Source organism: Plectropomus leopardus, chromosome 5 (genome assembly GCF_008729295.1).
Source record: "Plectropomus leopardus isolate mb chromosome 5, YSFRI_Pleo_2.0, whole genome shotgun sequence".
NCBI lineage: Eukaryota > Metazoa > Chordata > Actinopteri > Perciformes > Serranidae > Plectropomus > Plectropomus leopardus.
In genome coordinates, this window is record NC_056467.1 from 20,872,002 (window position 1) to 20,886,531 (window position 14,530).

At 38.9% G+C, this 14,530-nt stretch overlaps 1 protein-coding gene across 1 annotated transcript; it reads left to right on the forward strand.

The window, feature by feature from the left end:
* The first annotated feature begins 3,780 nt into the window (after positions 1–3,780).
* On the forward strand, positions 3,781–13,621 carry aadac (arylacetamide deacetylase). Its single transcript, XM_042487342.1, has 5 exons — positions 3,781–4,720; positions 6,599–6,827; positions 7,329–7,398; positions 8,833–9,004; positions 10,565–13,621. Exons 1-5 carry the CDS (start codon positions 4,580–4,582, stop codon positions 11,189–11,191), a joined length of 1,239 nt encoding a protein of 412 aa, XP_042343276.1. The 5' UTR covers positions 3,781–4,579; the 3' UTR covers positions 11,192–13,621.
* Positions 13,622–14,530: the final 909 nt, after the last annotated feature.

Sequence of the window (14,530 nt, forward strand, 5' to 3'; positions counted from 1 at the left end):
TAGATCCTGCATTAAAGAGATTGATTGTTTTTTTAAATTTGATATTTTGTTCCATTCCTTAACCAAATTCTGTCCTCAACCAAAGTGGGTAACAATGAACATGACCTTCGCATCTGTATTGGAATACCAGCTCAGAGAATATAACTGGCTCACTGGTCCAAACTATGTAACAGGGTGCTGCTGGGATAAACACGTCTCTGTTGTAAATGCTTGCAAATCCCACACTCTCTGTGTGCAGTAAGTGACACCACCCTGATACAATATAATACAGCACAACATGATACTTTATTGTTTGCAGGGGTGGAGCTTTGTCTCCAAGAAAGAGACACTGAATCAGTATTGCTAAAAGTGATAGAACAGAAAAAACCTGTTTATATATACTTTATTAGAGTGAATTATCAGTGTGTAGGGGGGCCTGCACTTAGAAACCTTTGTGTAAAAATTACATTACTCCTTGACTTGGCACAAGTTGTGTTTTTCAAGACTGACAGTGGTAACTGTTTCTTCCTTCGTCTTCTTCCAACTTTCCTTTGAGGCATATAATCTGATTTTCAATCAGTTTGCAAACTTCTTGACTGTTTCATTAATTACTCATTTAAAAAAAATGTGAGATGTAAAAATATTTACATCTTCACTAAATTTGCAGTTTAGTGTTAGTGGAAGAAATGGGCCCCCATACCGTGAGAGTTAGTATGATAGAAGAACCACACTGGTGAAAAACAAGCACAGGCATGAGAACATTGAGTATGTTGACATGCATCATTACCTGGTATTTTGGTTGGACAGGTGACAAGAGGATGGATCAACGGCACAAGGCAACCTGCCAGGCTCATAATTACAAATGGACAGAAAACCAGTTGGTTAACCTTGCTCAGCCTCAAAGGATTACTGTAAACAAGTACAATGCATGACAAGTTGATAGGCAAAGGAATGAGACATTTTCTGTTCCTTCTCCCCACTGTAGCTTGCATAACAATGCCATTGCAGTTACTGCAACAGATATTTGGGGAAAGTACTCAGACTTGGCATATATTTGACTCTACTGCATTTCCTTCCACTGATGCATTGTTTTTTTTTTTTTTAGTATTTCTTGGTGGACCCAGGCGCAATATGTTGATGATATAAATATGAAAATATTTTCTTATTTTAGTAAAATCAGAACACTTTAACTGTTTGAACACATAGTAAATTGGGTTGATTTCTTTCCAAAACATGCGAACAATGCAGTTCACAACTTAAGAAGAAATGACCCCAAAATTAGCAAAAAAAAAAGTAACAAGTACAGGAAAATTAATTAAAAATGAGCAAAACAACAAATGAAAAAAACAACAACAAACAAACAAGGAAATAACCTCAAAAGTGCTCGTAATGATAATAATTCTGTAAAATAATACTAACACTTCTAACACTTCTTGCCTTGTATTCAGTGATAGCTTTGACAGTAGTAGGGGACTCAACTTAAGGTATGCTGTTTGAATAAAAAAAAATCTCAAGAATCTCAACATTTCAAGTGTATATATATATATTTGTCATTCAGTCTGTTCCTGTTTTTATATGAGCAAGCACAATAAAAATGTAGATGTTATTGCTTCATCCAGACATGGAGTAAAGTCATCAGTGTGTGTGTGATGCAACACATATTGAACACTGATTTTGTCATAGGGTGGTGTAAGCCTTCTTTTTGCGCTTACCCCTTTAATTCTCACTTTATCTTATCAGCACTTCCCATCCTCACTTGTGCTGAGCTCAGTGTATGCTTGTTGGGGGTGACGAGGTCAAAGCCTAGATTCCAAAAACTAAGCACTGTCATACAAATTATAATCAATTGACTATCTGATGAATAAATTAGCGGAGGTATGATCCACGTGTCGAACTGCAGTCAAAACAGTGTTGTTTAATGTTTGATTTTTTAATAATTTCAAAAAGAAAAATAAAACTTTTTGCTTATGTTTTTTTCATTTTGAGGGGATATCTTAAAAGAGAGTTTAAAGGCAAATATCCATGTTTAGTTACTGCATGTGTTGATTCTGCACAAGAATACTCTATGAATTCAAACCGGTCTGTCTTTGAGTCAGGCCTGCTGTATAGCTTCTCATAATCTCTGTGTTCTTTAAGGAGAAATGACCTGAAGTTTCAAAGAAACTCACATAAGGAAATCTATTATTTCCTTCTTAAATAACTCTTGCAGAGAGAGGTAGTTATATGTTTTAAGATTTTTGTGCTTAAAATATATCTGAAAATGTACATCCCTGACAAATTTGCAAATGTTAAGCTCATGGGATAGTTTGTACATCTAATAGAGACAGTCAGTTTATAGAGGAACTGTGTAAATGAAACTCATGTCTAATGTTAGTTGGCAGAAGTAAGCAATACACCCAAACCTTTTTCTTGATTATTGTATCCAAAAAGTTTCTTCATCTTAGCCTGAACTCAGAATTGAGTGCCTTCAGATGCCCCCTGTCATGCAGCCTCAGCAGGAGCTGTGCGAATTAAAAAGTTACAAAGTTTTACTCTCATGCTCATCATCAGCAGTGGAGGTTTGGACTGGGTCCCTAATTATAAGAATTTGATGTGCCCCTGCAGATGTGCTAAACTCAAGAATGTGCACGCACAAAGGAGTGAAACACGGCCAAGCACTCACACTTAAACGCATGAACACACTTTCACACACACTCACACATACTTACACAATACTCAAACTCCTTGTTTCAGATATTTTCACATCTGCTTGAGCTACCCCCACACACAGCAGGGTGCTGGGTGTCCACGTGGCATAGCCCTGCTCAGCATGGCTCTACCTAGATGAAGACAACATCTTCACCCACGCACCCTCTGACACTTGTGCTTCCAACTGACAAGACGCAAAGACTGAAGAGAGCCCCATGAAAGATTTACTAACCAACTGAGGTGGTCCCCCTCAGAAGTGAAGTGGAGGCCGATGGTTGGAGGGGAAAGGGAGGGAGGAAATTCCAGGGAGAATCCCAGAGTGTCTGAAGTATAATTTTGTATTCAGAAGAGAGATTTAGTATTCTACTGCTCAGCAGTGATCAGTCTCACAGAGGCTTTCACCGAGCCGCCGTCACATCCAGGATCCTGCAGATTGCATCTCAATAGAGTTTGATGGCTGATGGAAGGAGACACTTGCCTGCTCCTAAACACCAGCCAATTACAAATTCCAGCTTGACTGAGAGAAAGTTTGAAAGGATCATAACACAGAGGTTAATACAAAGTCACGTGGAGGCATGTGGCTCAGGTTTCTGAGATGAAGCATGCAGGCAAACGTATAACACAAACTAACTCACATTCAGAACGGAGAAAAGAGCCCTCTCTTTGATCACGGCTTTACTTTCAAATCTCTGCATTGTTTCTCCATCTAAAACTATGAGTGCCAGAAGTTTTCTATGAAGGGTTTAACCCCGCTGTCATATGAGAATAGTGCATGTGCTAAGAGGCTTTTCCTTTTGTAAACTTTGATATGGCTGTGGTTTGTCAGTAATTACCGACTTTCAGTGCCCATTGTGAAAATGAATTATGCTTCAAATAACATTTGTCTCACACCTGTGTGGACCCATTTACCCACACAAATGTCATGCTGTCATGCATGCTGTGCCTCTTGCCTTGACGTGGGCATGAAACTGACAAAACTAAACAAAATGAAAATGTTCTGTGAGGAAAAAATTCCTCAAACTCCTGCAGTACTGAATCAGCTCCTCGTGCAAGGTCCTTTCAAAACGTGAGTGCATGAGAGAGTCATATTGCTTTGGAAGTCAGTCGTAGCAGGAAATGAGACCTCTCATCTGGCTCTGTCACCAATAATATAATTAGCTTAGGCTGCCTTGCAACCATAGTTGCTTAACTGCACTACAGTCACTTCTTTATGTTGCAGCCCCGGGGTTATGAGGCACAGTGAGTCCGTTCTGTGGATTTCTCACGTTTTAAGGGGACTCGGATGTACAGAAAACACCCGGGAGCCACAGGCGGATCAGCACAAGACGGGTATCTCGTGGAGCGCACAGCTGACACTTTGTGCGTCAGCTGCAGAAATCTGGAGCGAGATAAAAACAATACAATATTTATGGCCTTTAAAAGTAGTTTACCTTTAAACATTGTGGGGAAAAACAAAGATGGACGCACTGTTGTTTCATACGCTGTGATATTTAAGCATCAGTTGAATCGGGCACAAAGTTTAGCCGCGCGTCCTGTGTAAGCTGCACTACACGCTCAGGAGGCACCTGAGGAATTTGCAGTGCGGGCCAAGGTGGGACGGTTCTGCCTCGTGAGTACGCAGGGTGCGCGCTCCTGTCTCCATATCACTGACACTTACATTAATTCCTCGGCTCCACGAGACAAACATGCATTACGGATCGCGCGCGAACGGCGAAGAAAAGCTCCAAACATGCACGCAGATAACTATCAAATGACACCAAACACGTGGTGTCATATTTAGCTGGTCTGGATCCAAAATTAATTCCGAGCGCAAGCTTTGTCGCGCACCCTGGAGTGACTTGCTGACAAGCGCAACTCGCAGCCTGTTTGTGTTTGAACCCTGCAGTCAGTTGCTGGGGACGCTCGGAGTAAAATGAGGTTTGGAAGCGTCATTGTATTCGTCGCTCTCTGCTCTTTTACCGCTTATTACATCTATGAGCCCATTCCCGAGGAGATAGACGAGCGATGGAAACTCATGCTGACCAACTCTTTCTTCAGAAGTCTCAGCCACCTGGTAAGGAAAAACTGAATTCTTACAAGCTATCTTTGTCTGCTAGTACTACTACTGTTACTTTGAAAATAAGTCCCTCTGGCAATGTGGGTGAATGTACATGCAACTCTGATTTTATTTTAATACAAGATTATGTAATTTAGTCAAATGTTAAATATAAAAAAAATATGCAAACTGTCTTGCTTTTGTTTGTTCTCAATTGGCAGTTTAAACCTTTATTGTTTTTTTGCTGATGTGGATGTACATGCTTGTTACACCAGATTATGTCAGATGCTAATCCATCTGTTGTATAGTCCTGCTCACCTGTTCTAATAATAGACCTTAAACTAGTCTCTGTTTATAGCCGTTAGTCGCCTGCGTTTACTTCATTGTGATGCGGCTGATATGGCTCTCTAGGTGTTAAACATTATTCATTGCAAACATGGCTATAATAATATTGTACAGATGAGTAGTGGCTTTGTTTTGCAACACCTTTAAGGTCGGCATACTTAGTCCATTCAAGATGTTGCAACAGTTTGAGTGTTACATACGTGTCAAGAAATATTCCAGACTAAGTGGACAAAAGTGCAGGCTTTAACACAACAGGGCATTGTTTTTTGTGCTGTAAGGAGAATAGACTCTCATTAGTCTACTATAAAACATTATAAAGTATTATTTTCATCATTACAATGTATCTAATGCACTGCAGAGGCAAGCCTTTTATTTGAGCTTGTGCCATTAAATTGTACAGCCAAAAGTATACCCCTTGACCAGACTCCCATTCATTTCAGTGACTGATCCTGCTCATGGTGTAATTGCAATATGTGTTTTACATCTTAATGAGATGTTACTCTTGGAAAATGTAGACATTTATAGAAGATGCCTTTTTCAGTGACTCTTTGATATTTTTACAAGTTGAATGCTGAACAGTTTGTCACTTTACAAGCTTTTACTATAAACTGTTTAATTAGACTTTTTCTTATTCTAAAAGAATGCTTCACCTCCACCCCCGCAATAATCATTTGTATATCATTTACTTACCCTGTGTCACATTAATTCCTCAAGCAAACTTGTTTTTTTCTTGCATACCTCTGGTGAATGAAGAATTAAAAATGGAGATAATTCTTGATAAAGTCAAGTAATAGGGGTCCACATTTATAAAAAAACAAAACAATATTAAAACATCAGTTTACAAATTCTCACTTAACTTGTGCAGTATGCCCTAAGTCTCAGTTATCCAGTTGTATGCTTGTTACTTCCAGACAGCCTTTTTTTCTAAAAGAAAACTGAACCAGAAATGAAGCACATCAATGACAGACTCCACTGACAAAAACAGTAAATTTACCTTGCTGAACTTGTCTTTGCCACTTCCCTCAATCGGTGTGTGTCAGTGTTTGTTTGTTTTGGTATTTTTTGTTGTTGTTTTAATATTTTCCTGACCAAGCACTCATACCAAGACCGAGTGCTTGATTGTATGAAGAGCTTGGAGTGGATGACTCTTTGGTGAGTGTGTTGTGTTCACAGTAGAAGAGCATCAGCTGATAAACCTCATGCCAGCCATTGCCTCCCTGCTTCATGAGACATAATGGAGTATGAGGCATGCTTTTATAACGTGTCATTTAGCAACGACTTTTCAAAACAAATAACTGTAGAGGACTGTTTACATCTTAACAGGCAACACTGACATGACTACAGCCTCTCTGTCTCTGTAATATGACAATTGGCCCCATAGTTTACTGTCTTAACTCTCTCTGTTTTGAATATTTTGAGCTTTGGTCAGGGTGCTTACATAGGATAAATTGCCTACAATAACTTTACTGTATAATGTAATAGCTAAGGTTTGATGAACAGTAATGGATGATGTAATTTGTCTGTCTATATATCTCATGCTTCCCTTTTCAGGCAGACCTCAGTGAATTACTGGGGCTGAAGGACTACATGGGGGTAATGTATTTCATTACCTTGGCTGAAAACGTAGTGCCTGTGTCTGACGAGCATGTCAAGGTGACAGAGGAGAAATTTGATGGAGTGGAGGTGGTGCTGTACCAGCCAAAGCAGAGGGGCGGTGACTCTGATCTCAGGAGGGCTGTCATATACCTGCACGGCGGAGGATGGTGTCTGGGTAGTTCCAGTAAGTTGAGAGGCAGGCCTGTGTTCTCCTTTATCACCCAGAATTATGACTCTGACTTTTAAGGATGGAAGGATGGATAAAACATATTCTTATGATGTGTTCATCACACAGTAATTCTATTTTATTGAGAAAGTACTCTGAAATTGATGTGACAAATGACTTTCTAGCTTTATATAGACTCCCAGTGACAGCTTTTATGACAGGAACATAAATAATGAACAAACTATTAGACACAAGCCACAGAGCTTTCACAGTTTCCCAAGGAAAATAACACACCGTCTGCTGGAGCGGTGGGAACCTCGGAGGGTGGTTACCCGTGCTAATCCAAAATGTAAAGACATGACATGCAGTTTGACACATGTCATGCTGTTATTGCAATCTGTTGAATGGTTGTAACAATTGCAAATCTTGCCAGGAAGTACCGCCAGACTAGATGGTAGGTTGATCTGTGATACTGCAGCGTTGCTGTTCTGATCTGTGTCTTTGTCTTTGTCTATGCAGGGATGAGTCCATATGATCTCCTGGCCAGAAAAATTGTCATGGAGCTAGATGCAGTGGTTCTCTCTGTAGAGTAAGTATTTCATATTTTTTATAGCCAGTTATGGTAGCTACCGTAATACACTGCACACACTGCTGTTTTATTTGTATTATTCATAGTTAAGTGTTCCCTCCTACTCTTTCACTCAGCCTCCACACACCATTTTTTCTGTTATCATATGTGCCTGTCCTCCCTCATTAATCACAGGCTAGATGGAAGTGAGGATGCAGTAGAGTGAGGCTAACAGGTTTTCATTTGGGTCTCGTCCGGTCTTTCCCTGACACAGCTACACTCACTGTTGTTCTTTGGCACGTCCGGCTCCAGCTCTGCAACTTTCTTTTGCCAATACTCTCTCTCTTCCCTCTAATTCATACAGTTTTTTAGCTTTATCAGTCAGCAGTGTCAAATTCAAGACTAGTCATCTTGTCATTCTTATGTTTTTGTGTGTATAATTGTAGTGTTGACATACAGTATTTGACAGTGGGAGGTAGAGTGGAGTCATGCTCTGGTGTCTTGGGATATTTGGGGTATTGCTTTACCTGCCTCATCCAAATTCCTGTCTGTGATGTGTTAAGGGTTCAATGAGTAATTCCAGCATTTCACAATCTCAGTCGGCTATGTGTAACACTTGGCTTATAAACTAAAGCCCAAAAGAATTAAGAACATACAACTTTAGCTCAGAATTTAGCTTTCACCTGTTGAGAAAAATATGAATCTTAAGAGGTCTAAAACATTAAGTAATGCATTCATGCTTGTAGCATTAGTATAAAAATGAGTAGTGGCTCAAGGCAATCTATACATTAAAAAGGTTTAGCAATCTCATTAATTGTTTTGTTGATTGAACATTACAATGGCTATTGCTATCATGTAACTTTAAGTTATGTTGATTGCCATTTATCAATGTAATTTGATTACAGGTTTACATTTCAGTTGAGGAACTAACTAACTAACTAACATTTCAAGAGGATAAGAGTTTTGTCCTTATTTTACCAACTTCTTTTGATTTTGCACCTATGCTAGAAGATATATCCGCAAGAATAGTGGTGTTTAATAGAACTGCAAATAAGAATAAGTCAGTTTTAGGTATCTGGCCCATTTATATCAAAATGATATCAGTTTATTTATACTATAAGTTGTCAATTTGTGCATTTTCACAAATACGATGCCAGTGGTGCCAAATAAGTAAACAACAAATGTGGTGTGAACTTTCTGATGCTTTATGTATCTTATGCACTTATTTCTTTCCCCAAACGTGGCACAAGGAAATAAAAAACCTAATCTACTGCTTGTAAATGTTTTAACAGACATGTTCACTTTGCCTTATATCTGATGATCTGGTTACTTCCCTTGACAATGTGTTGACATTTTTCTTGGCTCAAAATGTTGTCTGTGCAGATGTAATCTTTAAAGGTCATGTTTATTTATGCTCTAGCCCTTAATCTGCAACTACATATCTGCTTTTGTTAGGTACCGACTTGCCCCTGCTCACCATTTCCCTGTGCCATATGAGGACGTATACCGTGTGGTCAAACACTTCCTCCAGAAGGGGGTGCTGGCCCAGTACACTGTGGACCCTGAACGTATTGCTGTCTCTGGGGATAGTGCTGGGGGAAACCTGGCAGCTGCTGTGTCCCAGCAGGTACTGAATCTATTTTTCTTCTTAGTGTCAGCTCTGTTAAACTATATGAAGAAGTGTGGCAAGGTTAACAAACCAGTTTGTGATAACCATTGTGGTATTGTATTACCTTTGACCGAAATAACTTGTTCTCTGTGCTGGGTGTAAGATGAGGAACCAGCTCTTTCTTTGCCTATCACGTACAGTATTACTCTGTCTTACGGATCTCAACTACTCAGCAAGCAATTATTTTCTTTTTAAGCAACTTTTTCTGATTCAGATTAATTTATGATAAAAAAAGTATGCTGTTCTAGTTGTTTATACCATAGAAGTGTCATAAAATAAAGTTGAAGCCACTCATCATAACATCAGTAACCACGGGGAACTGGCCATTTCAAATTACAGTTGGGTATTTGTACAGTTTCACACACAGTACAAATACTTGGAATGACAAGACCACGTTGTGTTGTATGCAAGTGTAATGGCACGAGAGTGAAGCTGAAATTGAAACTTGTATCGCAATGATTTTGCAGCAGTGAACACAAAAGTTTGCCTGCAGGCCATGTACTGAGTCTATACCAGCCGATTCAGCATCAGGGACGTTGGCACTATAAAGACAACACTCTCCCAACTCTTCCAATATGTTTCTCCAGCAACTATGACTTTACTTTTCTTCTCGTGAACCTGTATGATCATTATATTGGCCCTGCACTATAGGAGCCTTTTGGTGCTAGCATGGAAGACCAATGCAAGCTAAGGTCAGGATGATGTCCTTTGCATCCTGTACCTCAGCCACTATGGAGAATGGGGTATGGGGTACAGGAGTTAACTGGGCATATGGGGCAAGGAACATACTATTCTGTGTGCATTAGAGGCTTATAGAGTTATTAAGATGGTCAAGCTGAGCAATTGGTTGGTCACTGTATATCTTTTACCTTAATGTTCCCAGATATAAGAAGTTCCCCTTAGCTTTGAGCTTCAAGAACTGGCTTTTAAGTAAGAAAACTGTTTGTGTTTTCAAAATGAGTGCACTCAGCTCTAGTAGTAATGAAGTAATAAGAAAAAAGGGTCTACAGCTGCTTTCTTGCTTCTCCAAGCTGAACAGAAGCCATTATATGCAGATATTGTTCAGACATGTTTGTGTGTGGTTGTCTTTTATACTTGTATGGACTGGCAATATAGCATTTGTGCCCACTAGGAAACAGTCACATTAAGCAACAAAAGGGGAGGATGAATTGGTGAGACTAATTTTGGGTGCCCACCTTGAGACCGTGTTCTCTTGGGTGTAAAGCAACCATGTTTTTACAGACATAGATGCAACTTGACAGGTTTGCAGAGGCATAAAACCACAAAGTGGTAATTTTAGTTTGGCATACAGGCTGGTTCGGCAAGTAGGTTTTAGAGGAGAGCTGCACTGTTGCATCAATCCAGTTCTTATCTATCAATCAAACTTAGAGAACACTAGGGTGATGCAACTCTTTTTGAAATCAGCCATGAGTTGTATATGTAGTTGGATGATGCTCTTTTATTTCTCAAGACACGTTTAAATATTATTTGGCAATCTCTCTCTTTCTGTCTTCACAGTTACAAAAAGAGCCTGGACAACAGGTTCATTTGAAGGCCCAAGCACTCATCTACCCCGTTATGCAGGCTCTGGATCTCAACACGCCTTCCTATCAGCAGAACCAGGACATGCCCATTCTGCCCCGCACCCTCATGGTGCGTTTCTGGAGTGAGTACTTCACCAGCGACAAGGCCCTTTTCAGAGCCATGATGGCCAACACCCACAACAATCCTGAGTCTTCCAGCCTGCTGAAGTTTGTCAACTGGAGCGCTTTTCTGCCAGAAACATATCACAAAAAATACAATTATAGTGCTCCTGCTGTGGTGCAGGGCATGGGAGGGGAGGCAGCTGGGATGGATGGACCATCTCCATCTTTTGCTGACCCGAGAGCATCACCCCTGCTGGTTCCAGACACTGCATTACGCTCTCTGCCCAAGGCTTACATTCTGACATGTGAGTATGATGTTCTCCGAGATGATGGGATCATGTATGTCACACGACTCCGTGCTGCTGGCGTTGAGGTGACACATGAACACTATGACACAGGATTTCATGGAGGGTTGATGTTCACCGTGTGGCCAACTGACTTCCTGATTGCACATCGCATGACAGACAACTATATTAAATGGCTCAAGGAAAATTTGTAAAAAAAAAAACAAAAAAACCCAAAAACTCTTGACTATCATAATTCATTCCACTTTTCTTTCCACACAATGCACCAGTGTCAGTTAGGTGCAGATTTTTCCTGTCTGACATTCAACTTTTGTTGTTCATTTCTTTATTCTTTGTAAATATGTTGAGGAAAATATCAACTTGCTCTGTTTGTTCACACATGGATTTTACTACATTAGATACCAATAGGAAAGGATTTTAAAAGAATAGTTTTGATTTGTTCACATGGGGTGGTTTCAGAAAAACACAACAGATATGACACCATTCAAGTACAATAGTAGTACTGTGTTAGATGTCAAAGAAACAATACTAAGCAGAGAGATTTGAGGGCAAAATCAAAATGTGGAATTTCACAAAAGTTGTCTTTGGAAGATGAAAGGTTTTTGTGTTTTTTGGCTTGCTGGCCCTTTGAGATGCTGCTCATTCTTGTTTCCATCACCTTGACTTGTTCTTGTTTCCACTGCATCAGAATCAATACTGTAAACTTGCAATGCATGCCAGCAAAACAACCTGAGCTGTCCCATTTGGGGCTAGAAGAACCAGTGTATCAAGTATTGGCAAAGGAGGAAAGGACACTGCAGTGCACAATTATATTTAGATTAAGTTAACAGAATGCAGCTAATATAAAAACCTAAGATTGTTTTGATAATTTTGCAAAACTGTAACTTCTGTGTAATTCTTCCTGACATTGCATCAAGGATTGGCAAGCAGTATTTTGTTAAACAAAGCAACACTGTTTTCCACAAGGAAAGAGCTAGTCCTAAATTGTGTAACCCATACACATGTGGTACAGAGTCAGGTTCTTGCTGGTATGGTAAATAATGTAAAGGAGCAGTGTGTACAATATAGAGGGATTTTGTTGCATCTTGCAGTGAAGATTGCAGAGTGCAACCAGGTAAAACTTTTCCCTGTTAGAATTCCTGAAGTGTTCACTCTTCAGGAGGATTTTAATGTGAGCCAAACTATCCGCAGAGGTCTCTTCCTCTTCAAAAAAAGGGACCAGGTGATTTAAACATGTATAAGCACTAAACACCAGTTTCATGGTACATGGTAAATTATATTGCATTTCTGCCAAAATATCCCACTAATTCCTACACACTGGACCTTGAAATTGCAGACTGAATGGTGTCCTCATCAGCACACCATTCAATTGCATCTAGTCTAATATCCACCTTTCCACCTACTCCAGGAGTATAACAAAAACATTTTTTCCAAGTCTTGTTTGCTTTGTAAAGGCTGCACATCATGCAATAGAATTTGAAGAGTCGCATTGTATAAATATATATACATTTATATATTTATATAAACATTCTTCACACCATGCGTACACAACCTTTTGTGACTCAGCTAAGTGTGATGTAGAATATGGCAAAAAGAGGGACAATGACAATGTTAGGCAACATTTAGTTTGGAGCCTTAATATTTACAATACATCACAAGTCTCAAGTGAGCTCCCTTTATACGATTTAGGGGGTTATCTGTGTGTGTGCACGACCCCCTTCTTTTAATTAAGTGTGATTGTATTGTAGTGTCACAGCATTAAATGTGGAAACCCCCAAAGTACAGTCATTTTGGAATAAGAATAATGCACATTAAATAATTAATGTGAACTTCTACATATAAACAATAAATAAGCCAGCTTAGCTTGCAATATAGACCTACCTTTGTGTAAAGGATATACCGTAAAAGCAACAATGTAAAGGCTGCTTTGTCAGTGGAAGTTGCCAGTGTAAGACCAAGTGATGAAATTTGTAACATTTAACAGTGTGTTGATGAGATTTTATGGCAGGCACTTGTGTTGTATGCCTGTTCATGTTTCTGCACGTTAAGGTATGACTTCAGTTGATTAGTCCTCAGTCAACTTTTAGTTTGTGAACCTCTGCTCTAACAGCATTCTGAGGAACTGCTTTTATTTTTCCTGGAGGGCTAACAGTCATATGAGGTGGCTTGAAACCATTCACTTGTCTCTTCCTTCTTATGTTGTTTATCTATCTGTCTGTGGGCAACATCACCCTGTGACTTCTCAGCACATGGAACAGCTAGCTTAAAAGATGACGTTGAGGAAAAAGTTACCAAAAAATAATCCTTTATAAGAATGTCTGTTCATTAATGTCTCACCGTTCTTTATGGTTTAATGTTTAAAAACAATCACAGTTGATATATGAAACACCAACAAAGAAAAGTGGTTTTTAAGCATGACATTGTTTTGTTTTTTTTCTCTCATTTTTGCAAAGAAAATACACTATCACATGTAAAATCTGGATTTTTTTGCATAAGCATTGCTACATATTCCATTGTAAATATGGCAATTTCTACTTTTGGTTTGGATTCCCTGTTGAAGAACTTATGATTTGCATAATTTTTAATTTTAATGTTATCTGTCAATAAATTAACTTGACCTGAAACTACTGATCAATTGTATTTTTGCGTGTGCCATCACATACCATGTTAAGAGAAAAAGACATACTAGAAAAGAGGAAAAAAATATATACAGAGGTGCAGTAGCGTTCCAAAGGGAGGACAGGGGAGAATTTGGGGATTTACTCTTGAAGAGATGCCTTTTTTGGCACTTTGCACTGGCTTCATTTTTCAGCCTTGAAGGTTGCAACTTGGTTCCCAATAAATTTGTTTTCTTTTTTTTCTTTTCAAATTAAAGCTGTATATTTGTCATTTCAAGGAAAATGACAATCAGACAACTGAATAAAAATGAATTGTCTACTGTGTATAGTTAAATAAAACAGGATTGTTGTAGAAAAAATATTAACTGCACCTTTATTAGTCTATGCACACCAGATAAACAGTGACATTAACTATAAATCAAGAAACCAGTACATCAATATGGGATTCTTAACTCTTCATATTGACATGGTTTCAACTAGCCCTAATGTTTCAACTGCATACAATTAAAACCCCTTAAATTCAGTTTGTTTTTTGGGTGTGCAACCCCAAGATTTTCAGTGGCCCTATCTGGCCACCTCTGTTGAAAATTTGGGGAACCATCGCAGAAGTGTCTCGTCATAATACAGGATGTTGACCAATATTTAACACAGTGAAAGTGAACATGATAATATGCTGTAGTAACTTTTCCTCAGATTTCAGCTGGTCAGAAAGAAGCATGAGTGTAATTTCCCAACCACATAATAAAAAATATAAATATAAATATAAATATAAATTTTCAGTTGTAGAAACAAATGTCATACAAGCCTTCACAGAGTGCCTCTTGCTGATAATAAACAAATGGCTCTTTAATAAAAACAAATGCATATTCAGAAATAAACGAATGGCTCTTGCAAAATAAACAAATTGCGCTTCAA